General features: G+C 46.7%; 1 protein-coding gene across 1 annotated transcript in view; it reads right to left on the bottom strand.

Moving 5' to 3' along the window:
- Positions 1 to 18,237: 18,237 nt before the first annotated feature.
- Positions 18,238 to 27,760, bottom strand: part of Wdr63 (WD repeat domain 63) — a 58,755-nt gene continuing 49,232 nt past the window's right edge. The window contains exons 19-23 of the mRNA XM_032897212.1: positions 27,328 to 27,458; positions 23,703 to 23,907; positions 22,068 to 22,159; positions 20,405 to 20,527; positions 18,238 to 18,538 (exon numbers count right to left, since the gene is read on the bottom strand). Coding sequence (XP_032753103.1) covers positions 18,395 to 18,538; positions 20,405 to 20,527; positions 22,068 to 22,159; positions 23,703 to 23,907; positions 27,328 to 27,458 — 695 coding nt within the window. The 3' untranslated portion in view covers positions 18,238 to 18,394. The remainder of the gene's footprint in view (positions 18,539 to 20,404; positions 20,528 to 22,067; positions 22,160 to 23,702; positions 23,908 to 27,327; positions 27,459 to 27,760) is intronic.

Raw genomic sequence — 27,760 nt, 5'->3', positions numbered from 1 at the left:
TTCCTAATAAGTTCACGTAATTCAGTTGTAATCACTATTCATTGATATGTTTATTTACTTCTGAACGGAAATGTTCCGGGCATAAAGGTGATCCAGACTTTGGGGGCTATTTCAGTAGACCTTGGCAGCTGCATGGAGGAGACATGCAGACGTCTGTAAGGGTCAGGTTCGTTATTCCCGGGCAAGGCTTTGGTGGGAGCTGTTCTGTAGGTGGACACAGATGTTCTCTGCTGACACTGCAGCTGGACAGGCCGATTCGCAGTCAGAGTCCTTGTGCAATGTCATTTGGTCATGTTTCATTTGCAATATGAATGCTGCTATAAGAAAAAAGTTTTTATAAACGTAAAATTATACAGGTGTTAATGCATTCTGTATTAACATTCAGTAATTATTTAAGCTTATAAAATTATTTTTATGAATCCGAGAATATGTGTATATTTATAACTTCATTATGAATCTGAGAATATGTATATATTTATAACTTCATTATGAATCCGAGAATATGTATATATTTATAACTTCATTATGAGTCCAAGAATATGTATATATTTATAACTTCATTATGCATGTAGGTTTTAGAATGGGGGAAGGGGTTGACTGTAGCATTCCACATATTTTAAAAACAAGGCCAAAATGACTAGCTTTAGAATGTCTTTTTCAGGGAAGGAATGTTTAAGTGAAAAGGACAAGTCACACAGACACCACTTGAATGAAAACACTCTAGAACTGTTGGAGGAGGGGCAGCGACAGCCTTTCTGTTCTTGCTTTGTAGACACTGTATCCCTGTGGAAAGTTAGATTTTATGTTGACGTCCTTCAGCTGCAGAAGGGATCCGGTGACTTCAGAAGACTTCACCCGTTCCGTGCCTCTCTGTGTCCTGGGACACTCTAAGTATTTATTTATAGTGGCATACTTAAGACGTTGACTTCACTAGTTGTCCTTGTTTCTAAAGAAGACGTCTTGCCGGGATGCCACGTGTCACAGATGTTTAAAACTTTATACTTACAGAATGTGTAATTTTAGAAGTATAACGGAAACTCGAGTTACCAAGTGTGACAGCCATAAGGAAGCCCGTTTCTTACTGTTTTTCTAAGTATTCAGGTACTTAGTAACCACTTCTATGCAGTGCCTATAACATCCAGGTAATTTGAAAGCCCGTTGGTATGAAGAAAAATAACTATTTTTATATGAGACTTTCATTTTTTTTTTAAAACGTTGTGTAACAAATACCAGAGACGATGAAGTCGGTGTACGTCACGAGTAAACAGAGTATTTTTAAATGTTTTGTAGAGGAAGTTATCCGTGCCTTTTGTTTGCTATGTCATGTATAATACATAAATGTAAATGCTTTATTAAAATATTACTACTGTGTCACGCTATTATAATCGATTCTAAAGAGCACGTCGATATTCTTGTTGTTGTTGTTGTTGTTGTTGTTGTTGTTGTTGTTGCAAAGACAGACTTTCTTTGTGTAGCTCTGGCTGTCCTGGAATTAGCTTTGTAGACCAGGCTGACCTCTAACTCGGAGACCGGCCTGCCTCTGCCGTGGAGTGCTGGGACTGAAGGTGTGCATCACCACACCCAGCTCACTTTTGTATCCCTAAAGAAGTTATCCGTACAGTGTGTAGCATTGATCTGTCCAAAATTGGGGTTTTCTGGAGTCGGGGGTACTGTAAGGCTCATTCTTGTCTTTTGATGAGATTAGTTCTTGAGCCGTCTCTGTTGCCTTGAGTATGACGAGTATGACAGATGTTTTTAGTAAATCACTGTCAGAGCTACGGGCTTCTTTTTTTTAAATTGCCTTTGCCACTTCCAGAATTCCCAAGTTTAGGTGCCTTTACACTTTTTTCTTTCATTGGATTTTTTTTAAATTTATATTTCAAATGTTATTCCCTTTCCTGGTTTCCTGGACATAAACCACTGATCCCATTCCCCTCCCCTTCTTCTATAAGGGTGTTCCCTTCACTATCCACCCTACTTAAACAGTTTTTAAAAATTGCACTATATATATTTGTGTGTATGTGCGTGTGTGCGCACGCGTGCAAGCATGTGTTGAAGTGAGTGACAATGGCATGGCATGTGTATGAAAGCCTTAGGGATCAAACTTGGGCACCATGCTTGGCAACAAGTACTTTTACTCATGGAGCCATCACTGACCAGAGCAAGTTGTCACTGAATTGTGTTCAGACCTCCATTCAATAGCTTCTGGATCTTCTGTATAGCTAAGGCAATCTCGAAGAGCTTCCCAGACCCTGGCAGTCCTGCGTCTGAGCGAGGGTGAGCAGGATACTTCAGAGATAAACTTGGAATCTCTGGGTCTCGCCAAGCCGCCATTTCTAACCCATTCCTAATTTGGACTGGGCTTGTAGTCTCATGCTGAAGCTAGTTTGGAACATTGAAGGCATTTCCCATTAGGTAATAGCGTTTCCGGTTCTGTAGGCAGATGGACACCTGGTCACTCAGATAGCAGTGGCAGCAGAGGTGGGTGCCTGCCTGCCTATGTTATGTTTATTAACTCACAAGGAGTATTATGGATATATTTTGAAGTAGGAGCCAAAAGAATCTGCAGGCATTGGAGGTCTAGCCCAGGCAGCAGAACGGAGTCGCCATCAAAAAGATCAAATGGCCAGACAAGGTGGCATGCACCTTCACTCCCAGCACTCCCGAGGCAGAAACAGTTCTCCGAGTTTGTGGGCAGCCTGGTCTACATACCTAGTTCCAGGACAGCCAGGTTACATAGACCTTGTCTAAAACAAAACAGAAATCCTGAAGAGCAAAACAGTTTCTGTTAAAATGGTTCTTAGGTGCGATGTTCTTAGCAGAACTACGTGCTGCTTATCTACGTTCTTATCTACATGCCGTGGAATGCCATGTTAAAAAGCAAGATGGACCCCGTGTCTGGGGCTGATACCCAGGCACCATCAGCCTCCGGAAACAAAAGACGTCATTGCTCATCTCTAGAGAATGCTACATCTTGTTTAACGGCAGTCTAAGGAAAACAGCAGGTTAGGTAGTTTTATGTTAGGAACCCTAAAGAAAATGAATTTGGAGTTTTATTTCCCGAACACAGCAATTTTATGATCCAAACCACCATTCTTCAGGTGCTTTGCTATGATAGAGTTGGATTGCCCTTAAAACTAGCAATCCTGAGGCAGGAGGAAAATGGCAAGTTCAAGGCCAGCCAGGGCTATTTAGCGAAACCCTTTCTCAAAAGATTCCCACAAATCCCAGTTTGACTCCTGTGTGCCTGAGCTTTAGCTAGAAGGAGGAATGACCTTTGACCCTCATTTCCATACCAGTTGGCAAAATTGGTTCATAGTTGATGAGTGAGTGCTGCAAGTTACTTGGTCGCATTCTGACTTAGCCAAAAATTAACTGGCTAACCCAGGCAGAAAAGGACTTTTAAAATCTACACTTCAGAAGCGAGGCTCTCTAACGGCCTTGACAGACTTTTATGTCTCATCCTTGGTGGTTTCAAAGATGTTTCTGTCTCAGGAAGCTCAGTGAGATCTGTGACTTTTCTAAGTTATGTGCTTCAGTTTTTAAAATATATTAAAAGCAACTGGCAGCCTAAGAAAGCCTGAAAGGGGCAGAAACAGGCTGGCCAAGAGGGGCAGACAAGGCCATGCCTGGCCCCACTTCTTCTGTGGTCACCGCAGATCTGCATCATTTCTGATTTGGCTTTCCCAACAAAAGTACTAGTTTTCTTCAGGAATTTGCCGTGTATCCTTTCCCTAGAGGGAGGTCTCACCCTTCCTAATGCTGTGACACTTTAATACAGCCCTTCATGTTGTGGTGACCCCCCCAACCATACAATTATTTCATTGCTACTTCATAACCATGATCTGGTACTTTTGTGGATTGTAGTGTAAATATCTGATATTTAGGATGTCTGATATGCAATTCCCGAAGGCCTTGGGACCCAGAGGTTGAGAACCGCTGCAGCCCAAAGCGTATGGTGGTGAGTTTTCTGGCTTCGAGGGAACACTGGTGGCCGAGTGGGCAGAAATGGCTCAAGTGTCCACAACCCTTCGCTATTCTGTTCTTACCCTGTTGCTCCTGTATTAATCTTTTCTACCTACCTCTGTACTCATCATCAATGATCTGGGTGTGCTAGATCCCATATTGAGGACAGTCTAATGCTTCCTTCCTCCCCATTGGTGCTGCTCCTGTTCCCTCTGCCCACCATCCCTGTAATCTGTAGAGACTAAAGTGATCTGGAGAGATAGAGAACATCGTTTCCATTGTTCCTTGTCCTCCTCATGCTCAGGAGCTCCCTCTCCACCCTCCCGTCTGCCTGGGCAGGTGTAGAGCTCCCCCTGTTACTTGGGTAGTTCCTTTTGTGCCACTCCTGTTTCAGAGGAAATGTCACTTCAGTATTAGTTACCTTTTTATTGCTCTGATAAAACACCATGACCAAGGTGGCTCATGGAAAGAAGGGTGCATTTGGTCTTACAGTTCCAGAGGGGTGAGATCCAACCTGACAGGAAAGTGGCAGGCACGGCGATTGGAATGGCAAGTTGAGAGCTCACCTCTTGATCCCTCTAACTCTGCAGGAACAGAGAGCAAAACTGGGAATGGTGCATGGCCTTTAAACCTTAAAGTCTGCCCCGCGTGACATACTTCTTCCAGTAAGACCACACCTCCTAAGCCTTCCCAAACAGCACCATCCACTGGGAATGAAGTGTTTAAATATCTGAGCCTGAGGGGACGGTTTTGTTTGCCACTGGCTGGAGATGGCCCAGCAGGCAAGACCTGGGTTTGATGAAAAGAATTAACTCATGTGGATAAATGAAAGAACTGCTCTGACTTCCGTGAGCAAACACTTGTAGGATATTTGACCACACTGCGAACCCCAGGATTGTGTTATTTACTGAAAAAACCAAAACAAAACAGTTTCTAGTTGTGGTGCAGCTCAGCCCTAGCCCAAACCTTTTAACCAACAGCTTTCTGTTTATTGTAATATGATTAAACAAAGTCAACCATTGGTCAAGAGTCGTAACAAACAGCCAGTTGACCGGCGTGAACATAGGAAAAACCGTTGAGAGTGAGAGGGAGTTAGGAGGACGGTCAGAGAGACAGGAAGTAGAAGGGAGGGACATTGAAGGATCTTTGAGGTGGTGTGGGGAAAGAGAGCTTCCTTTTCCTTTTGGGATGTTGACTGAGGAGGAAGGTCAGCTGGGCGCTTTCTCTGTCTCTGAGCCAACAGACATTCAGCCTAGCATCTGGCTCCTGAGTCTTTATTGGTAAAATTGAACATTTGAGATTCTGTTTAAAACAGCAGCACAGCAGTACACGCATGCACGCATGTACGCGTGCACAGTAAATAAGTTAAAACATTTCTACAAAACTAAGCTATGCACATCCACTGTCCCTGGCTCACCTCCAGCAAGGCGTTTATCACAAGTTACCTTATCTGCCTCTACCTTTCAAATGTAAACAGTGTTCTCCTAGCAACAAGAAGCCAGTGTGCCTAGTTCACCTCCACATGCCTAGAGGGGCGATAACGTAGGAGACAATCAGCTGCTTACTAAAAGGTGAATGGCTGGAAAAGATGTTTCAGAATGGTTGTCTCTTTTTATAGAGGAAAGGCAAAAACTAGCAGCCATAAGCTGCACTTTCTGTGTGATTAAAACAGACCGGCTCCTTGGGGCTGGAAGGATGGTTCAGTGGTTAGGAACGCTTGTGGCCCGTGAGTCACCTATAGTTCTAGCCTCAGAGGACCTGATGCCCTGTTGTGACCTCTGTGAACACTAGCACCCTCCTGGCATACAAACACACACAGAAAACACTCCTCCGTGATAAACTGTGTGTCTTTTTGTCTCAAAGATGTGTCTTTGCTTTGGGATTTGGGGATTAGAATGGGCTGGGGGAGATTAGTCACTCTCATAAGTTGGTGGGTAAATTTTGGGTAGTAGCTGCTGCAGAGTGAGAATGATTTGTTTAGGAAAAGGTGTATTATAGCACAGGACAGGCCTCTAAGGGAGACTTTATTTAAATGGACTCTTAGAGGTGAGGAAAACACACCCTTTTGATTTAGGGCCCATTCACTTGAGTGCAAATAGATTTCTTTCCCCTAAAAATGCAAAATTCTATTTTCTGCTTTATTACAAGGAAATCATTTTGTAAATATGATCTGGGCTTGTGATCCCTTAATAGAGTAGCAGAGAGGGCACGTGGGGAAACGGGTCATACGTTTGACATTTTTATTTTCTTTGTCCCGCGTTTAAGCCTCTGGGTTGGATTGTCCTCATCCTTGCCCGTTAAGGCCTCAACTCATGTTCAAGTCATCTGCGTTTACCTCTGTGTTTGCCGAATGGAGACCTGGGCGTAGTGAAGTCTTGGTAATTTCTGTATGCCTATATACTTCTGTGGAAATTCCACTCGCCAAAGCATACTTCCATGGAGAGGCTAAAGTTCCAACTTCAGAAATTTACAGTTCATGTTAAGTCAAGAAAGGGAACCCCCTTTCACACCCGGGGTGTTTGTGCGACGTTACCAGAGCAACCTGCAGCCTGCGGACTTTCCCCAGCTGCAGATAGTGAACGGCGACCTTTTGTTCTTGACCTACGCTCGCTCTCTCGCTCGCTCGCTCGGGAAGTCAGGTGCAGGTTGCCAGCTCGCCAGCTTGTCCTCCGTGTCCGCTCTTGCCTAACCCCACCCCCTCCCCCGAGGCCACCCCCAGAGCGAGTTAGGGTGGTTGGGTGAGCGAAAGCTGCTTCTCTAGACGGGAAGGTGCTGCGGGAAGGAAGACCGTTGTTGCCTGTCCAAGGTTGGGAATCTACATTTGATCTTGTCTGGCTTTTCCCGGGGAGACGTGAACAAACGTCTGTTCGCTCCAGGTAGCGCCCGCAACAGAGCAAAACAGATTCCTGCCAAGTGTAGTCTGATCAGACAGTAACTTTATGAGGTGAATGTGTGTACAGGAGCCTGGGAGACTCAGAGGCAGCTGCCTCCTCAGAGAGCCCACTGAGCCCTGAGGAAGGACTCAGGAAGCTGCATCCTGGGACCACGCTATGGGAGCCTCTCCTCCCTCCAGTAATTGTTCCCTGCTTGCAAACTTCCGGAGGTGGATTGTTAGTCTTGCAGTCTGCTACCCTTTGAGTCCTGTAAATTTTTGGCTTCTTGAGTATGAAGCTTCCTCAGCCCTCCAGTAAGCAATGCTTTATTGGAGGAAGAAACTGCACAACACCTCTGTGTGCTGCACTAGCTCAAAGCCAAGCACACGGGCATGGCAGAAGCTGCATCTGTGTCTTTCCCTAACTCAATTTTTTGTCTTAAACACCGTCAATACAGAGCTGGATGCAGCAGGGCGAGCCCCCTTTACCACCTAGAAGAAGCAACGTTTAGGCTGAAGAGATGGCTCAGTGGTGGAGAGCACTTGAGTTTTGCAGATCAGCTTTGCTTCCCAGAACCCACATGTAGGTTCAGAACTGTCTGTGACTCCCGCTTCGGGGGCTCTAATGCCACCTTCTGGCCTTTACAGCCATGTACTGGGTGCACACACAGACATACATGCATGCATACATGTATGTAAAACTAGTAGGCATAGAAAGAAGTACTTTTTCTGTTTAAGGATTGAATGCACCTTGTCCAGACTGCAAACACTTGCAAAAGCCTGTTGGATCAATAAAACAGACAGACAGACAGACAGACAGACAGACAGACAGACAGACAGACAGCAACCTCCGTGCCTTGTGGGCTGGAGACATGGCCAATGGTTGCTGCTCTTTCAGGTGACCTAACTTCAGTTTTTAGCAAATGAAGGCGGGTGGGTCTAGTGCTAAGGTCCTGCTCCCCAATTGGTTCTTGATTTGTCAGTAAAGAGATCCAGGGCCAACTGCTCAGAGAAAGGTACAGGCGGGACTTTCGGGTCCCAGGAGGAAAAGGAGACACAAGCAAGGAGAGAGGCGTTTCTGTTGTCATGCTTGGGAGGGAGAAGAACTCAGCAACCATGTGAGGTCTCAGGAGTGGAGGGGACGGGAACTGGCCACTACTACAGGCGGTGGCCAGGGATGTTTGGCGGGAGCTAGTGGGATGGCCACTGAAGCTTAGGACAGGTGGAGAGATGGAGATAATACATTGGTAAGGACATGCTTTCCCAGCAAGGAGAGATCAGCGCCCAGCAACTGTGCCAAGAAGGCACGTTGTAAAAGAACTGTGTATGTGTCTTTTGTCTGAGGAGTCAAGGGAAGCCGAGTGGTGGCTGTTAGTTTGGCTGATCCAGAGCAAAGGGGTAAAACTACACGCAACGGCAATCTCTTCTGAGGGGTCCGGATCTCCTATAACTCTAGTTCCCAGGGACCCGGTGCTGACTTTATGGGCTTTGAGTGTACGTTATGTTCGTGCACATACTCAGATATACAAATAAGAAACAATAAGGGGAACCTTTAAAAATATATACACAATCTGCTGCAGGCTGGCTGAGGGGACAGTGAGGAAGACACCGGACTCCTTCAGTCACTCAGACGGGACAGCCTTTGACTTTGGGTCCCATAAAAGAGGGAGCCAAATTGGGACTCAATCCTTTCCTGTCTTGTGGTTTAGAGTTTTCTCCCTCCTTAGGAAACAGGAACCATGCAGGAAGCTGTCTCCTCACAACTGCTCCTATTGCTTCCTCCTGACTGACGAAGTGTGGAGAACAACATCCCCTCCCCACCCACCCCAGAAGAACAGGAAGCAGAGATAACGAACTGTGTGTTACCAGCAAAGGGCTTTCAAGCACTCACTAGGAGCTGCTGCTATGGGACACCCCACTTGTGCTCATTCTAGCTGCCTCGAGCTCACAGCTCACAGAGCCATTCCTTTGCCTCCCACACAGCTAACACCACAGCCTCTGCTGCCTCTCCCTTTCCCTTTCCCTCCCCCACTTCCTCCTCCTCCTAACCTTCCGGGAAAACTCATCTCTCACTGAATTCTCACCTAGAAGAACTCAGCCCCTTCTCTGAATAAAATCGCAGGGGTGTGTGTGTGTGTGTGTGTGTGTGTGTGTGTGTGTGTGTGTGTGAGAGAGAGAGAGAGAGAGAGAGAGAGAGAGAGAGAGAGAGAGAGAGAGAGACTGACTTTTCTGACCTACGATAACACATTTAATATTTGAGACAGAGTCTCATTGTGTAAGTTGGGCTGAACTCAAACTTATGTCAGTTCTGTCTTTGCCTCATGGGTTTGCAAACAAACCACCATGCCCAGCTACACTTTATTTTATTAAAAAAAAAAAAGAAACACATTCTTTTCTAGAATATTCCGAAGGAAATGCCAGGGGGAAACGAATGTAGTTTTTCTTGATTCTTTTAGCTGTAGGGTTCCTTGGCTTCTGTATTAGTTATCAGTCACTCAGTTACATATGATTTTGACCTTCATAAAGTTTAATATATTAAACCTGCATGTGAAGGCCTAAACTAACTGAAGCAACTGGAAAGACGAACCACAGTTGGAAGGCCATCACTGGCTGAATTTAAAGTGACATATAATGTGGCAATCATCAAGTACCCACATCAACACCTTAAACCTGTAAAGGAAAGGGGGGCCAGGGGGAAAAGGATGATCTTAAATACAAAAAAAAAAAAAAAAAAAAAAAAAAACAAAACTGCCCACCCATACCTCAGACCACAGAAAAGTTAACTGAGTCGTAGATCTAAGTATAACACTGGGAAGTCTCAGCCCAGTGGTGGCGGCTCATGCCTTTGATCCCACCAGGCCAAGGCAGGTGGATCTCTGTGAGTTTGAGTCCTGGTCTACAAAGTGAGTTCTAGGACAGCCAGTGCCCCACAGACCCTGTTCCTGTGCCACACCACTCCCCAAAATCAAATTTCCCCAAGCTGAGAAGTGTCAAAACGGCTTGAAGAAAACCTTGGAATCTGTAAAGATTTCTCAAGTCACTGAAGGTATGATTTAAAAAACCAAATCCCTTCAAGTAGTAAAAGAAATGCTTTAGGGGTGGAGCGAGGGCTCCTTCTTTAGGGTGCCTCACTGCTCTTGCCGAGGCCCCAGGTTTGGTTCCCAGTACTCACATGGCGACGCACGGCCTCTGTAACTCCTGTTCCCGGGGAGTCAAGTCTCCTGGCCTCCTCAGGGACTGGGCCTTCACACGATACACATATGCACATGCAGACAGACCACGCATGAGCTCTTACTAAGTAAGTGTTACTTTGAAGCAGTCTGTAGTGATGGGTATAGAGATTATTCAGGTTCTGTCTGACGGTCTGAGTTTGGTACCCAGAACCCACATGGTGGACAGAGAGCTCCTTAAACTGGCGGTGGCGAAGGCTCATCTACACTTCTTATGGCACCTTCTTTCCATTTCGAAGCAAACGTGACCAAGGTTCTGATGGCCACACTCTCAGGCTCTCAGCTATGGAGATGAGGATCTCCACTTCCTGCAACACAAGCACACTTTTGTGCCACGGGGGCCCAGTGCCCTCTGATTGTGATGACGTCTCCCTTGATCATCTATGGACTTCCGATTCCCACAGCTCACACAGTTCTTTCCCTTTGCTCACTATGGGTGGAGAACAGAGATTCCTCCCAGAGACTCGGCGTGTTTTCTGTCTTTCCATCGATGAGTGTGCCAATTTCTTGCACACGTTTGTGTCCACATCCCCTCTTGTTAGGGCAAGAGGTCAGCACTTTGGTCTTGCAGGAGGTTCAAGAGCGTGATGTTTCCGAGCTCTCTGAAGACCAGTGTGTCCCTTAGCTCTGTAAGCCTGACCTTCACAAGCAGGCAGTTAACGAGAGCTAGATGTGACAGCACTTGTTGTCAGTAGTGTGCTGTCTGCTCTTGCTTTTCCCAAGAAAAGTGTTTCCAGTATGCACTTCAGTCTATAAACCAGTCTAGCCAGGTATGGCAGGTATGAGGAGTGTCAGGAGTTCAAAGCTAATGTGAGCAACCTACAAGCGGGCTGAGGCTCTGTATCAAACACACACATGAAACACTAATATTTTTTATATAAAAAACAAAGAAGAAATTTCCTTTATTGTTTTGCTAGGATATTTTACATTTACCTAGAGGAAGACCTCTTTTCTTTTTTCTCATATATTACAACCTGACTGCAGTTTCTCCTCCCTTCCTCTCCTCCCAGTGCCCCCGCCACTTCCTCTCTCCTCAAGATCCAGTCTTCCTCCATTTCCCTTCAGAAAAGAGTGGGCCTCCCGGGGCTGTCAACTTAACACAGTATAACAAGTTACAGTAAGTCTTGGCACCAAGTCCCATATCATGACTGGACGAGGCAACCCAGCAGGAGGAAAGGGGTCCCAAGAACAAGCAAGAGTCAGAGACACCCCACTCCCACTGTTTGGAGTCTCACAAGAACACCAAGGTAACAAGCTCAACATGTGTGCGGAGGACCTAGTGCAGACCCACACAGGCTCCGTGATTGCTCATTCAGTGTCTATGGGTCCCTGTGAACCCCGCTTAGGTGAGTCTGTGGGCTGGGTTCTACTGGTGTCCTCCACCAGAGGGAAACCTCTTACGTCACTCTTGCTTTATGCTTTCCAGAGAACACAGTAAGCTAACATAAAAGATTTCAGAATTTCCCCCTCTAGCATTTTGTATGAGTTTGTGATGAACTAATAGTCCTAAGCACATCGATGCCCTCAATCCTCGAGCCGGCAAGAAGGATTTGGTGGATACAACTGAGGACTTTGGGACGGAGAGGCTCCCTTCGCTTCACTGGTGGGCCTTAAAAACGATCATAGATCCCCATGAAAAGGAGGCAGAAGGTCTGACTGTAGACAGGAGACCAGGCAAAGGAGGACAGACAGACATCAGCGCCTCACCCATTACCTAGGGCTCACCAGCTGCTTCCAGACATCCTCAGAGCAAGGACCTCAGCGGCAGGCAGTCCCGTGGGCACCTTGTTGGGGTCCATGGGACTCATTTGGATCCGGCCTTGAGTTCTAAAGCAGAGCAGGCTCGGAGTGTTTTAGACTGGGTGAGTTTACAATGCTCCATTAGGATCCAACGCTGAGTCTTCTGTGGGCCATAATGAAAATTTGCTCCCTGTCAAGCCCTCTGGTTCTATGGACGAATGCATAAATAAGACTTAGATCCAGTATGTATTTAAGATCTGTATATTATATTGTGAGCAAGTGATAATTCCACAAGGTGGAAAAGACAAAAAAAAAAAATCCATGTTTTCTGTAGAAATTGCAGTCAAATAGAAAAGGTGGCAAAGTAATCAATCCCACTTGCCAGTGATTTCTACTATGATCCCTGAATAGCTCTCTCCACACTTTAGACATTTGCACAGCATTTATTTATTCTGTTTTTAATGTGGTTATTTGAATATGCACCTTATTATCTCTTACAGTGTATATATTAAAGGCAGGGGCTCACTGCACAGGATACATCTTTATATTCCTTCCCAGGACAAAACAAAGGAAGGAATAAATTCACATTGCATGCGAGGGGTGATTTCCAGTTATCGGTACATTATAGATAACTACCAGTTATTGAGGATGCACTATGTTTCAGAAAAGGCATTTTGTTTTACATACTCTTTCTCCTTTATTCCCTACAAGAGCCGAGTGAGGTCTTTCGCCCAGATATGTTTTGCCATATAGCAAACCACCCCCAAACCCAGTGATGTAAGTCCAAGTGTGGGAATACCTGTCAGAGACACTGGGGTAGTTTGAAGGATCAAAGTCAGCGTTATCTGAGAATGTGTGCATCTATACCTGCTGCCCACTGGCCCACTGGCTGGGCCAGAGCCGGGATGTCTGTGTGTGGTCTCTTCATACCTCCCCAGAGTGGCGGGTCCAAGAATGAATGCTTGGCCATTTCCACTTAGGTCTGCCTCATTCCAGAGTAGGGGAAACAGAGTGGGGTCTTGGAGTGCATATGTCAAGAAGCACATGGAACAGGAAGGATGCTTTCCCACTGAGAACTTCTGCCACCTCAGAAGCTCATTGTGATCAACACCCACGCTTCTAGGTGACTCCAGAACTATGATCATGCATATGTCTCAGATGCTGACTCTTTGTTAGTTAGCTGTTGCTGGTCCGGTGTTGAGTCCTTTTGTGCTCGCTGAACAGTTCGTGGCCACTATTGATTCTCTATAGGAGGACGGCATTTACTCTCTTTCTGAAGTGTGACGATAACTGTTGTGCTCTATGAGGCAGTGGCTCGTTTGCAGCCCCTTTGGTGCTTGGTTGAGCTTTACCAGTGGCAAGGCGTGGGGTGACAGACCTCTGAGATTCAGGTCACCCCAGCATTCAAATTAGTTCAGCGACGTCAGCTTTAGTGCTGCGGGTTGTGAAATGCGGGATTTGAACTGGTATGAGCAATGTGGTGTGTGACTTGAGTTGGCTCAGGTTGGTGAATTCTCTCTCAACCTGCGGACCTACGAGTAAAGTCAGCTTAGAAAGTTTCCCTTCTGGACTTTAAGATTTTGTAGTATTTTTGTTTGTTTTTCCATATGCAGGTTTAAGTCAAATTTCGGGTTTAGTGCTTGTTTGTGTCCTGACGGGGCAGAGCTGTGGTGGCCAATCTACCTGAGTTTCTCAGCGTGGACTCCACTACAGCATTTACAGAGGAGTCCAGAATTCTCGATGGTTTAATACGCTGAAAGATGACTTCTCGGTTGTTAAAATCTGATACGGGTTGAGAAATGTTTCTGAATTCTTTCCACCTGACTCCTTAAGTTCCCAAGATGGGTCGCTGCCACACCAGCCCCACACTTCCAAATTCCCACGGCTAGCTGGGATGCACCCATCCCTTGCCACGGAACCTTTCTCTCTGAAACCCAGTTGAGTCCCAGCGTGGAGGAAAACACCACACAAACTTAGTTTAGAATCAACAGGTAACACAATCGCTGGGAACACACACACACACACACACACACACACACACACACTCCCCTCCCCTCCCCCTACATTTTGGCCTCCACACTCTCTCCCATCCCAAAAACGAATATCTTTTCTCCTGCTTCCCCTCTTCCTCTCTCCGACCCGGAAGTTCCGCCTTCTCGCCCAGTGATTGGCTCCTTGAAATCTTTATTCATTAGGGGAAGGTTCTGCCACATCTCTGTTTATGAATGATGGCATCTCGAACACACAGCTGGAGAAGTTAAAGTTGGGGGACTTAGGGGATGAGGGTCAGGTAAGACCTGGAAGGGGGTTCTGTCTTTTCTACCCACACCCTCTGGCTAGAACTCTGTCACAAAGCTCCAGCACACCAGGGGCCAACAAACATGGACACACAGGAAGAGACAAGAATAACCAGTTTCTGTCTTTCTCTCTCTTTCCAGCATGAGCTGATGGAGACTTTTGTTTCAGATTCTGTCTCATTACCCCATTCCTGAGGATCATTCCATGATGTTCTCTTTTTAGAGCCAATAGGTCTCTGTGGGGTTTGCTTTTTCCTGGTGCTGGGCTAAGAATTGCCTGTTGGAGAAATGTAAACAAACACAAATCTAATACTCTGAGAAAGTAAAATACAGTCGAGAGATGATGATGCAGAGTTGAGAGGACTATACAGAAAGTCCCTCCACCCTTTTCACAGCAGCTGTCTTTTTTTGTAACAAAAGTTTGATTGTTCTCCGTTGTCTAAGTTTTAGACAATTGTTGAAGCAGATCAGTTGCCTCTCAATACATGGGACTTGCTTGTTCATCCACTGGGTGTGTGAATGGAGATCTCGGTAAGTTGAATGTTAAACACTGACTCTCAGGAATCACAGCACAGCAAAAACTACAGCAGAGCAATTCTAAGCAATCTGTCTTTCAAGATTCAGGTCACCGCAGATTTCAGATTAGTTCAGTCTTGTTGATATCGCCTCACATGCATTTATAGCACTACATAGCAGTTTCTCATATTTTGCAGAGTCTTTACAATTCCATGTGGTGGGGCTTATTATCCCTACGTGTTAATAAAGAAATGGTCAAACTGGTTATAGGGCGGGGATGGCTCAGTGGGGAAGAGCATATGCTCTCTGAGTAAGAGGACTGAGGACCTGAACTAGGATCCTTGGTGTCCATGGAAATAGCTGGGCATGGTGGTGTGGGTTGGCAGTCCCAGCATCAGAGAGAGAGAGAGAGAGAGAGAGAGAGAGAGAGAGAGAGAAGACCGACCAGCCTGGGAGTATCTCATCAGTGAGAGATCGTCAAGGCGAGGTGGGAGGTGATAGAAGTCAGAACTCTTAATCTCACTTCTAACATGTGATCATGAGTAAATGCACACTCCTGTGCACTACACATACATGTACCACAGATACTGCATGTGAACACACACAGAGATACTGCATGTGTGTGCATACATACAAACACACACGCACACCAGAGATACTGCAGTGTGTGCACACATGCAGACACACACCCCTCCACAGATACTGCATGCGAGACACAAACACACACACACACACACACACACACACACACACACTGTCCAACACTGAAGCTTGAGAGTAGCAGGGCTAGAATTGTCTCTACACTGAGGAAATGCATGTCTAGTTGAGAAGAAAGCACGAAACTTTATTTTACACTTTTCTTCTCTCTCCTCAAGAAGGGAGACAGTGTGGCAGACGTTCATGAACACATTTGAGTTGGGGCTGAAGGGACACTTTTCCTTCGGTCCTCCAACTCCAGTGCACTGCCGTGGTGCAAGGACACATAGCAATAGTATCTGTCAACATCAAGCCGTGTGGTAGCAGATACGACTTCTGCTCCGGCCCCTCACTCCCCTTTCCTTAGTGGGCTTCCCAGGCTGGTTTAGCTGGTGTGTGGGTTCCACTGCAGTCCTCCAATGACAGCTCATCGGCTGTGCAAGGAGCGGATTCATCAGGCGGGCTTTTACCTGACCTTCACTGATACTCAATTTCCTGATGGGGATACAGCTCAGTTACTTAGTATCTGCCCTGGCAGTGGCAGCCTAGCAACCACATAGAGTGTCACCTACCCCTGCCCGTGCTCAGGGCCAGAAGAGCACAGGGAGCCGTTAATTATTTACTATAGTGGGTTTGCAAACCTGCAGAGGACATGGCCCCCGTCCTCGGCCGTTAATTGGTTTTCCATCTAAAATGCACACAGGTGGTGTGCTTACCTGTGGGCCTGAATATACGGTGGCTTAATCACACATTTCTTGGTGAGCAGAAAGCAATTTGTGAGTCTGAACGATAATTGTATTTAATCCAAATAATCAAATATTGGATGACTAATAATTGGGTAGTGTGTTATGTTCTGAAAAAAAAACCAAAAAGAGATAGACTACGTAAAGAGAGATAGAGCAAGGACCTGATGTCCTCTTCTGGACTCCACATGCAGAAATGGGCACACAGATGCACACACACACACACACACACACACACACACACACACACACACACATGAGAGACAGAGAGACTGACATACACACACACACAGGAGAGACAGAGAGACTGACACACACATACACACAGGAGAGACAGAGAGACTGACACACACACACAGGAGAGACAGAGAGACTGACACACACACACACAGGAGAGACAGAGAGACTGACACACACACACACAGGAGAGACAGACTGAGATACACACACACACACACACACACACAGAGAGAGAGAGAGAGAGAGAGAGAGAGAGAGAGAGAGAGAGAGAGAGAGAGAGAGAGAGATACTAAGGGACAATGTAGCTTGTTCACGGGGATGAAGCTGAGCTTTGAGTTCAGTCTGCTGGGATCTACAGTTCCTTTCTTTTTGCTACGCTGTAAGGCAGACCAAAGGACTAGAGGGCAGAAGAGGAAGATATGAACTGAGCTAAAATACTGAGACGGTGTGGAAGGAATGGACAGCAGGGAACAGGGACAAGAGGGGAGGCGCATCCATTTCACTCACACCAGCTGTCCCTGTCTAGTTTGAGCCTCAGCTCAACTAGTTCTTTGCTGGGGTTCAGCATGTCTGTCACCTGCCTGAGTTCTTTGCTGGCGTTTAGTTTGTCGCCTGCTAAATGAAGGGTCCAGGCCAGAGAGAACATCAGCTTGGAGAGAACTTGTTCTACTAAAGGAGGCGACAGTGCTGACTTTGTCTGTGGCATCTGAGGGAGGAACAGTGTAGAACTGAGATAAGGCTGGGCGGCTGAGGGCAGCCTCATTCCATCCTTTCCTCTCTCCTCCCACAGGTACAGATCTGCCTCAGATCCCTGTCACTTCTTAGAGATGTGCTCACTGAGTAATTCAAGCTTCCTGGATGAAATTTGAGGCAGGATGGTTGAGAGTTCAAGACCAGCCTAGGGGCCTGCTGTTCTAAGTAACAATAAACTCCAACCCCCAAATGCTGCCCCGTATGTAGCTTCAGCCTGGCTGGATGATACCCTCACAGAGCTCAGCCACTGTTAAAGAACTTGTGAGCTGTGGCTCTCTTCTCTGTCTCCCTTTTCCTGTTTAGTGAGCCCCTCAGAGCCACCCTCTACCCACAGGGCCTTCTCATCTTTCACCTCGAACAGGTATCATGGCCTCTTAAGAAGATTTCTGGCTAGGTGACTCTCAGTTCTAATCCATTCTTAATCTTCTCACAGAGAAAGTGGGTTGTGTCCACTTCCTGCTTAGCCCTTCTGCTAATCACCCCCACAAACTAAAATCACCCTCCTTGTGCAGGGGTGGAAGTGGGGGGTTGGTGGTGTGGCTTCTTCAGTTTCCTGTGCTGGTTGAAGGAGTGCAGTGTCCTTTCACATCTTAGCGCTCTTAGCTCTTTGCCAGTGTAGTGGCTTGAATGAGAATGGCCCCAGAGGCTCTTATGTTCGAATAACTAGGTTCCCAATTGGTAGAACTGTTTGTGAAGGATTAGGAGGCGTGGCTTTATGGGAGGAGGTGTGCCGACTCATGGCTGTGTCTCAAGAGGTAAGCTCTCAGCTACTGCTCCCTGCCATGGAGCAGTGCTCATGGTCTCTAACCCCCTGAAGCTGTGAGCCCCAAATTCAATGCACTCTTTAATAGGCTGCCTTGGTGGTGATGTCTTATCACAGCAGTATTTTTGATGCCCTTTGTTGGGTAAAGAAGGTCTTCTCTGTAGTTGCTAAGAATGTGTCCTTGTCCTAAATGTTGGATTTTAGCGAATGTTTCCTATATGTGTCACTCTTACAATTTCTCTGTCTAGTCAATCTCTGGTTCACTTTCCTACTGTTAATCAATCTTCGTTTCTGGTGTGCTGGAGAAGAGGGAGATGGGGTCTGAATCTGTGCAGTATGACTAGAGGAAATGTCTGTCCTTATTTGAAAAGTCCATACTCCACATACAGTTCAATAATGCTCAACGTGAGACTGAAATATATTTGATAAAATTTGATTCTTTTAATACCAGTTAAATAAAAGCCTGTATTTACAAATAAACCTATATATGATCGGTTTGCTATTTTACCTTCACACAAACAATAAAGGGAGGGGGAAGACCAATGGGGTCTCCCAGCAGCCATCTTCGAGAATCTCTGCTAATGCAAGTCCAAGTACGACATCTTCTCTGAGACCTTGCTTAGACCGAGGGCGAAGAGGACAGACTGTTCAAGCTCCAAAAAGCTTTCATATTCCAACTTCAGCTCGGCCTCCATTTGTTCTTTGGACCTATGATAGGTTTTCTAGGTGGGAACAAGCAAGACAGCCCCATGAGCTTAAAAACCAAGAAGGAGCGAGGGGATCCGGGGTTTCTGAACAGCTGCTGTGGCTGCTCTCTAGAAGGGTAGAGGACAGATGGACGGGAGGGGCGGTCTGGTGTGCTGGAGAAGAGGGGACTGTCAAAACCCTGCCCTTCGCTGCTTCTCTGTGTAGCAGTGTTTCTCGGCCTTCCTGCTGCTGTGACCCTTTAATACAGTTCCTCGTGTTGTACATAAAAGAATAAATACAAATTATTCATTGTTGCTACTTTAAAATTATAATTTTGCTACCAGTTATGAGTCATTATGTAAATATCTGTGTTTTCTGATGGTCTTAGGTGACCCCTGTGAAAGGGTCATTCTACATGCCCCACCCCCAAAGGGATCATGACTCATGGGTTGAGAACCACTGCTGTAGACCGATAAACCAGTCCCTCCTGCAAACTTTCCCAAGTGTCCTACCCTCCTTCTGTGGCTGGAGGGCCGTCCGCGACTTGCAGAACTGCTTTGTGCTTAGACTTCGAGCAACTGTGGATAAAGTGTTGGCATTGAGTGTCTCCCACCAGGGCACCTACACCAGCGTTTGCAAGTGTTCAGAAGAGCAAAGCGAAGACCACTCCGTTTGCGGAAGTCGGATTAGACAGAAAGTTAGTTTACTGGGATCTCTGTATCTGTTGTCACCACCAAGGGTGGCTTTTGAAATGAGCCCTCTGCTTTGACTGTGTGAGTCTATGTCTGTCAACAGGTGACGTGTGTGGGACGTTAACGTGTTGGCACTTTTCATGGAGACCTGGGCAGTTTAGTGGGAGGAGGCCGTGTGCTTGGCTGTGAAGGGACCACGGGTAGGGCCAGTTAGGAAACTGTGGCGACAAAGAGGTGAGGGAGGAGACAAGCCACCAAGGAACAGAAATCCACACCCGAGAGACTCTGATGAGAACTCGGAAAGAACGGATTATGAGTATTTAAAAGTCCCCAATTCCAGTGCCTGACCCATGGAAAGGGGCCGAGAAAGAGGGGAGTGGGGCCTGTAGAATGGCTTGTCCTCTGTTGGCTGGGTGTAAGAAGGATGTGTTCCCCACTTCTCTGTTTTAGGGTCACAGCACTACCTATCCCAGTATGACAAACACCTTCCCCCGCGTCTATCAGTGGTTATGTTGCTGGAGCAACTGTTTGATGGCAGATGGTCACATTATTTAGCCCAAAGCCTTCCAGCAACCGCCAGAGGTAGCTGTTGGTATTCCTGTTTTCCAGCCAAGACAACCAAAGCTCAGCAAAGATGGAGGCCTTGCTCCAGACCCATGGGAGGTCAGCCCATGTCTTGACTTCTCTGGTTGGTCTTTTTCGCATGGCCTGTTTCGATACATCACTCACCAGACACAGAAACTCCACACAACGAAAGCATTCATCGGTGAATCTTTGTACCTGCTAAAGGGCTTTGGAATTGGAGTGGACTAGAGAAAGGCGACTTGGACAGAATCTCATTATGCACAGGGCTGGAGAGGTGGCTCAGTGGGTATGGTGCCTGCTGGTGACCTAAGTTTCTTCCCTGGCACTTAATGAGAGAAGGAGAACGCTCACCCTCATAGACGACACTCTGACCTCCATTTGTGAGCTATGTACCGTCTTACCACCCAGAACGCACTCCACATGATAGGCAGAAGTGTGACAGAACCTCACTAACATGACCGGTGGTTCTCACTCATGGTTGTGTAGGAAATCAAAGTAATGCCTTCCTGATGCCCACAAGAAAGGCATAAGGCTGGGGAGAACGCAGGACTCTCGTGGGATGAGCCCGGCGGCATCGCCACTGGTGGGAGAAGATGGCAGTTCTCAATCAGAGATTTCACTCACCGCTTTCTTCTTTATCATTTCCAAGGCCATAACTTTCTTTTCTTCCTCACGGATTTCCTTGCGCTGCTGGACGTATTCCAGATGCTTGACTTCTCTTTCAAAGTAGTAGTTCACACTTGATACCTGTCAGGGACAAGGGCCCACGATGAGCTGACCCCACAGGGACACCCGTGGCCTTTACAAGGCTGGTTCTTCCTTAGCCACCCAATGCCAATAACCACCTTCTTAACTGTAAGTGGAAGGATGGTGACATAATGCTTCTCTTCCTCTCGGCCAGCGGTCCTCAGCCTTCTAACACTGTGGCCCTTCAATCCAGAGCCTCACATTGTGGTGACCCTGACTTTTAGGTTATTTTCCTTGCTACTTCATGACTGTAATGTTGCTACTGTTGTGAGTCATGATGTGAATATCAGTGTTCTCTGATAGTCTTGGGCGACCCTGTGAAAGGGTCATTTGACCTCCACGGGGGTTCCGGTCCCCCGCAGGTTGAGAGCCACTGCTTTAGGTGAGTGAGGTTTGAGGGTTGTGCCTGCAGGCCAGAGAGGCAAGCTCCAGGTTCTTGCTTCTGTGCTTACATTAGGATCCCTGTGACTTGCAGCTTCCTAGGGCAGGGGCAGTTATGGATGGGAGGAGAGAGCTGCAAAACCCTGCCATTTTTATAGTAGAAATATAGGAATTTGCTTCTCCCCTTTTCTTTCTTCTTATTTAGGAGGCTGAAGTTGCATGCCCTCCACGGAACTGGTAAACTCAGAGGACGATATTTATGGAGACTTGTGAGTCTAGCTGGCTAAAGGGACTGGAAGCAGAACTGGACTCTGGTCCCCAGAGGGCTTAGCACTGTGTCTCATGGACATTAATTAGTAGGGAAACCATCAGCGATCTATCTGCCTGGGGAAGGAAGGCAGGCCTGCCGGGCAGGAGCCGCGCTGGTGCTGGGACTCGCATCAGATTGTGGGCTGTGTATGTAAGTGGCATGGATGGATGTTTATGGTTTCTACTCATCGGTCCCTTTAAGTCCTTGCTCTCAGTGTTGCTCCAAATGCTTGGGTGGTCGGGGTAGGGTTGGAGTGGGCAGTGTACTGCCAGTTCAGATGGGGGACTGGCAATATGCTGGGGTGTGTGAATACGCCAACAGGGCTAAGACTCAGCTACGCTTTGAAAGTTCTCCTCCCAGTCTGTGCTTCACTCACTTGACTTCCTTCTCAGCTCCTGTTCGGTTCTTTTCCTTGGTGTCAAACTATCTCATCCATGTGATTAAAAAAAGTACTCTTTTATTATTTAAAATAAAAGTAAATAAAATGAATAAACAATATAATACATAATAATAAAAATTAATATTAAAATATGGACCTAAAATAAAATGTTATTTAAAATAAATCTCTCATTCTCTTGTAAAACAAAAGTGCCAACATATAAAACACAATTTTAAGGTATGCCCCAAAGATAAGGTGGTTTGGCAGGCCAGGCCGTTGCTGCCAAGTGTGATGACCCGAGTTCAGTCCCTGGTACCACATGGGAGGAGGGGAGAACCAAGTTGTCCCTTGACCGCCACAAGTGTGCCATGGCATGCGTCTCACCCCACTGCAAATAAATTAATAAGTATACTCTTTAAAAGAGAAATGTCCCAGCAACGTTAAACGTGCAAAGTCTCAACTTCACTGACCTCGTTAGTGGAAGGGTGACTTAGTGTCCAAGGGATCTCTAAGATATGCAGGGTTCCATAGTAGTCTGCTATGGCTATAAACTGCTGCTTAGCTGAAACATTGAAAAAAAAAAAAAAAAGAGTGTGTGTGGGGAATTCAACACACAAAAGCCGTCTCAAGAGGTTAGACACAAAATCCGTTTCCTTCCGTGGTTTCCTGGAAGGCCTGCTATGGTTGCTGCACCCCCAGCAACCTTGTCAGATGCTCATGACAGAACCACGTGAACATGGACAAGCCGTTCTTTCCAGCTGATGAGGAACCTCAACCCCGGCTCTCCCGGTGTGTATACAAGGAGAGGGGCTGACGGCCTTCTTTTCTGTGGTTTAAGGAGGCAGGGATAACACATGGGAAGGTTCTGAGCAGGGAGCACAGACCTCAGGAGCTGAAGGATTGGGCTGTGTGGATGAGTTTTGGAGATACAGACTCAACCGCGGATTTCCTGTGACCGTAGGAGTGTGTGAGGAGCTCATTCTCCATCACTTCCCGATGTTTCCTCTCATTCTCAGGAGGCCTGGCTCAAGTTCCTGAGTCCTAACTCAGAACCCTGCAGGTACAAAGTCAGTCTTTTGTATCAGGGATAGAATAACGTACTTTGGTTGTGCCTCATGGCTAAACGGAAGCCGGACTGAGACAGTCTAGAGGGTCCTGAAGCCGAGTGTCTGGGTGGGGTGTTTTTAAGAAAAATCAGAGTCAATCTTATGTCTATGGACTTTTGGGAACAAAAGGAAACTTCTTCCAGGAAAGACAGACATACTGGAGTTGCACAGAAAATGCTAAATGGGCCAAATCAGGGTGGGGGAACCCCAAACAAGAAAAAAAACCCCAAAGGAAATAAATTAGTTTTCTGTAGACATAGGCTTGAATTCATGCTTGTTTGGTAGTAAATTGCTATTTACACATATTTAACTCAGAGTCTAAGGCTTACATAAATATATAACCCTAGAGAACCATGTGATCCTATGAAGTGAGATGCTTGTTGGTGTGGCCCATCTGAGAATCACTAAAATACATAATACTTAAAAAAACCTTTCCTCTAATTTGGGGGGGGGGCAGTAAGGGGATGTATGGGGGAAAGGGGGGGAGGGAAGGGATAGGGGCTTATGGACAGGAAACCGGGAAGGGGAATAACATTTGAAATCTAAGTAAAGAAATATATCTAATAAAAAAATTAAAAAAAAAAAAAGCTTGGCAAAGAAACAGAACTCCGTATTTCTGGGAAAGAAATATCCCCAAAGCAGCAAAGGCTTAGGACCATTCTGTCAGGTTAAGACAAGATGGACACTTTCCATCCGGTGGTTCAAAGTCAGCCTCAGTCCTACCTTATCAGATGTCTGGGAAATCATGGCTAATGAACGAACACGGAGGGACGCTAAGGGGTTTCCAGAGTTTGGGAGCAAGGGCGGAGGGAAAGGATGAGAATGTTGTTGGAGAAACAAAGGGAAGAGGGGAGAGCAGGAGGGAGAGGGAGGGAAAGAAGGGAGACAGGAGGAGGGGAGGAAGGGTGGGTGGGGCAAACCCCGGAGGTTTTTCAGATGAACGCCAGAGCATTCCTACTTCGACCAAACATATTGCTCCATGGGCTAGAGTGAACGTACAGGAGAAGGTCCAGGGTTTGATGTAGGTGATCATGGTGATGCAGATACTCTGCGACTGGGCTGGTTCATGTGTTTTCTCCAGGAGGTCCCAGATATCGACATATCCATCCTCTCGACCGATGTAGAATACTCCAGGCCTTGTCAGGGACCAGTGCCCTGAGGTGTACCTTTTCGGTGCGCAGCACGTTTGAAGGAGCGGTCCGGTCTAAAGACAAGTGCAAAAGACACATTGCAAGCTTTCCTGTTTTCCTTTCTGTGGCCCTGGAGAAACTGACCATGATTTTCTTTTTGTTTGTTTGGTGTTTTTTAGGCACAGCTCAGCTTGCCACAGTTAGTTACTTAAGCATGGGTTTATCCCACCAGGAAGTCTATTTCCAGTTGTTCTAGGGCTTTGAAGAGGGTAGTGGGGGGGAGGGGAGAGACTGAAAGAGACTGACTTCCACATGTCACAACACCCATGACAGTTTCTGGGGGATCAAATATTCTTCATAAGCCCTGAACAGCTTTACCCACTGAGCCATCTTGCCTGCAATGCTGTGGGATTTACACAGGACAAGTAATGTTTTTCTACCACTTATTTTATAAGCAAATGTTGCGTTCATTATACAACAGTTTAGCGATTTAGGTATTAATGCTACCCAAATTGCATTGCTGGTGGCTGCCCAGCGAGCAAGTTGCTTACCACCTGCCAAAATGCACTGGATTCTCTCTCAAATGGAAGACACACACACACACACACACACACACACACAGAGAGAGAGAGAGAGAGAGAGAGAGAGAGAGAGAGAGAGAGAGAGAGAGAGAGCCTTCTATTTTAATATGCCTTAATGGTTGGGCCACTTCATTCCTCCATGTTGCTAGCATACTCTCCCCTCCGATATTCCTGAATATTTACTTATTATCTATATTCCATCCTGGTCACCCTAACCCAGGCCTGCAGCCTCCTGGGCCACAATCCCAAACTCTTATATGTTGACAATTTCTCTGTCTCTCTGTCCTACACTTCTCAGGCCAGAGTCTTCGCCTTTTCTGGCAATGGCTGTAACTACCTCCTTCTTCACTGGGTTCCGTTGCCTGGGAAACCTAAAGTCCCGCCTCTATCTCCCTTCTCAGCCATTGGCTGCAGGCCACATTATTTACCAGTAGGGGGAGGGACCCTTGGAGGCTTACCTGAAGACATGTGAATTCCCACGTGATTTGGGATCCCAACTAACACAATATAAGCAATAAACCAAATCCACAGCAAGCAACCTCCTTTTTTTTTTTTTTAGTTGCTTTTTTAGAAAAGGTTGAACCTTCCAATTTAGCTTCAGTTGGTCCTGATAACGCAGCTTCCTCTGTGCTATTACTTCTGTGCGACTGTGTAGACAACAGACAGTAGCGTGTAAAGAGGTTCCTCATAACTTTATCTGGCTGCCGGAGATCTGCTGCCCACGCAAACAGTTCTGGTGTCCACAAAAGCAAATGACAAGTCTATTGTTATGGTTTGAATACGGGTCCTCCACAGGCTCCTGTCTTGAACGCTTGGCTCCCAGCTGGTGATACTATTTTGAGATGTTCTGGAAACTTCAAGTGTTGCGGCCCAGCTAGAGGGAATAGGTTGTGCCATTGAAGGGTATGACTGGCCCTGGTCCTGTGCCTTCTACTTTCTGTCCACCCCGAGGCGAAGGGCTTCATCCGCACGCTGCTGTTTTCATGGTGTTTGGTTTCGGTGTGGGACCGGAACTAACAGAGTCACACAACCACATACCAGTCATCCACAACAACTCTTCTAAGTTATTACTGAGATGTTTTTGTCACAGCGATGTAAGGCACTGATGCAGCTGCCAGCCTCAGCTGTGAACTGCACCCTGGAAATGAGCAGCAGTGACCACGGACGTTTCATAAACAGCCGTGATGGCCGCGGATGGATTTGGGGCTTTAGGCCACCAAAGCAAGGTGAAATAAACTCCTGTTTTCCCCTCCACCATGAGATGATTTGTTAACTTTGGGAAGTTACACAGTCAAGAGCGGTTAGAAAATGCTTTCTCCCACAGTCAGGTTTGTCTACCCATGAGAGACATCCAAGTGTCCCTTATGTCCTCAGTGACATAAGCAAGGCATGGCGATGTTGGTTGAGGCTTGGTCTATCGATATGAATTGCAATGCTAAATTCTATACCCAAAGGGAAGGTGGAGGCCTAAGGATGACTTCTCATGTCATGCAAACTTGTCCCTTGATTACTATTGGCTAAAAATATGGATACAGCCAATTACTGGAGGGATTAGAGATAGGAGGTAGGTGGGTTTGGAGTGAGCTGGTTGGAGGAAGGGAGGGTTGGAGGGGGAAACAAAGAGAGAAAGGAAGCTGCCATGAGGGGAGGTGGACCATGAACACATGGCCAGAGAAACAGCAAGTATCTGGGGTACACCGCTGAGGAGGTAGCCCGGTAAGCAGTTAGAAGAGTAGATTAGGAGTGACCCCCCCAGTAATTGTCAAAGTCAAATAAAATACCCATAGTGTGAGTCCTGCAAGCTAGTTGGAGATAAGCTTCAATTGATTCTATTACAGTTGTCTTCCACGAGTCAACCCCCACACAGGAAATGTGAGGTAAGAAGACTGCCGAGGCCTGGGCTCCCTCCAAAGCCTTTTGTGCCCATTCTTTATGTTCTTTCAGCCTCTAGGGAGATCCGGATCTTGGGTCCAGCCAGTCTTCTCTTAATCATGTCGGTTTTCTTCTTTGCTCTAACTACACAACCTCCTTATTGGAAAAACAAACAAGAACAAGACGAAAGCTACAGAGTATGTTGTTGAAAGTTTGCTCATAAAGGCGTAAGCAGCCTTCCGGTTACTCGGTGGCACCCTGGGTACAAGACACACATTTCTTTTAAAATTCTTTGTATGAACCAGGGATCCGTAAGAGACTGCTATTTGGTGAAAGAATTTGTATGTTCCAGTTGTGATCCGCACATGCTCTCTGCCTCTGTCTCTCCCCCTCCGGGTTCTTCATAGTCTCATTATATCCCACCAACGGGACGTAGTAATTTAGACTTTCCCCGAAGGAACTGGTCTGCCCTGCCCTGGTTTCACTGGATTCAATTCTCTCAGTATTTTTGTTTGTTTATGGGGCAGGCTGGCTTCTCTCCAGCAGGACCGGCCTAAATTCCGACCAAATCTTACCGGTGCTCACGTGTGTCTGCAAGGCGGTGTGCCCTGCCAACTCTGGGTTCTCAGTCTACAGGGGCCAACTTCCTGACCCTGCCAACATGCTCCTGGTGCAGAATAAAAAGTGGACAGGCTGGATGACCCCTGGACTTCAGCTAGTCACCAGAATCCGTCTTCTGAGTCTCAAGGAGCAGAATTCAAGTCAGATGAACTGCCCACAGGAGACATTTCCAAGAAAAACTGTGGTTAGGTTTCAGAGGACAAGGGCCTTGCTGTGTTCACTTCCTCTCTGGAAAGAAAGGCACGTGGTTGTGTTTTCAAAGGTTTACAGTGGTTCTGCTGACAGGCTGCAGCCAGACCATCTGTTCTCATTTCTCTATAACGTGCCCCACAGTCACAGTATCCCGGGACAGCCCGTGTTCCTGCTGCCTTTCTCAGTGGCAAAGACACACCCACCTGCTCGGTTCTGCAGGCAACTTACCAGGACCTCCTCCTTCCAGATGGCCACGTTCCATCCCCCAACAGTGAGGATGATGTCATTGAAGAAAGGTGACCTCTGGACAGTGTGGACAGCCCCATCGTGGACGGTGTAGAGGTTCACAGGTTTCTTGGCTGTGGAAGTGGACAACACCAAGTTTGGGTGCATGATCTGCCACAGAAACCTGCCCCCAGGGCCCCTTTTCAGGCCCTCAGCAATGCCCCACTCTCCTTCCTTCATCCACCTGTTTATAAGTCCAGTATGGGATTTACGAATATTTGTGGATTGTTTATATATCCAAAGGTCTTCATGTGGGTGGCTAGACAATGGGTACCTAGTAGCCCGACATGGCCCAGTCCTCAAGTGGCTGGCAATCTTGTGGAAAGGAAAGATACCCAGTAAGTAAATCCCTCAGGGAGTAATGGAAACCCGTCTA

This window comes from Rattus rattus, chromosome 3 (genome assembly GCF_011064425.1).
Source record: "Rattus rattus isolate New Zealand chromosome 3, Rrattus_CSIRO_v1, whole genome shotgun sequence".
NCBI classification, from domain to species: Eukaryota; Metazoa; Chordata; class Mammalia; order Rodentia; family Muridae; genus Rattus; species Rattus rattus.
The sequence above is the reverse complement of the archived record's forward strand: the minus strand, read 5'-3'. Positions and strand labels throughout refer to the sequence as shown.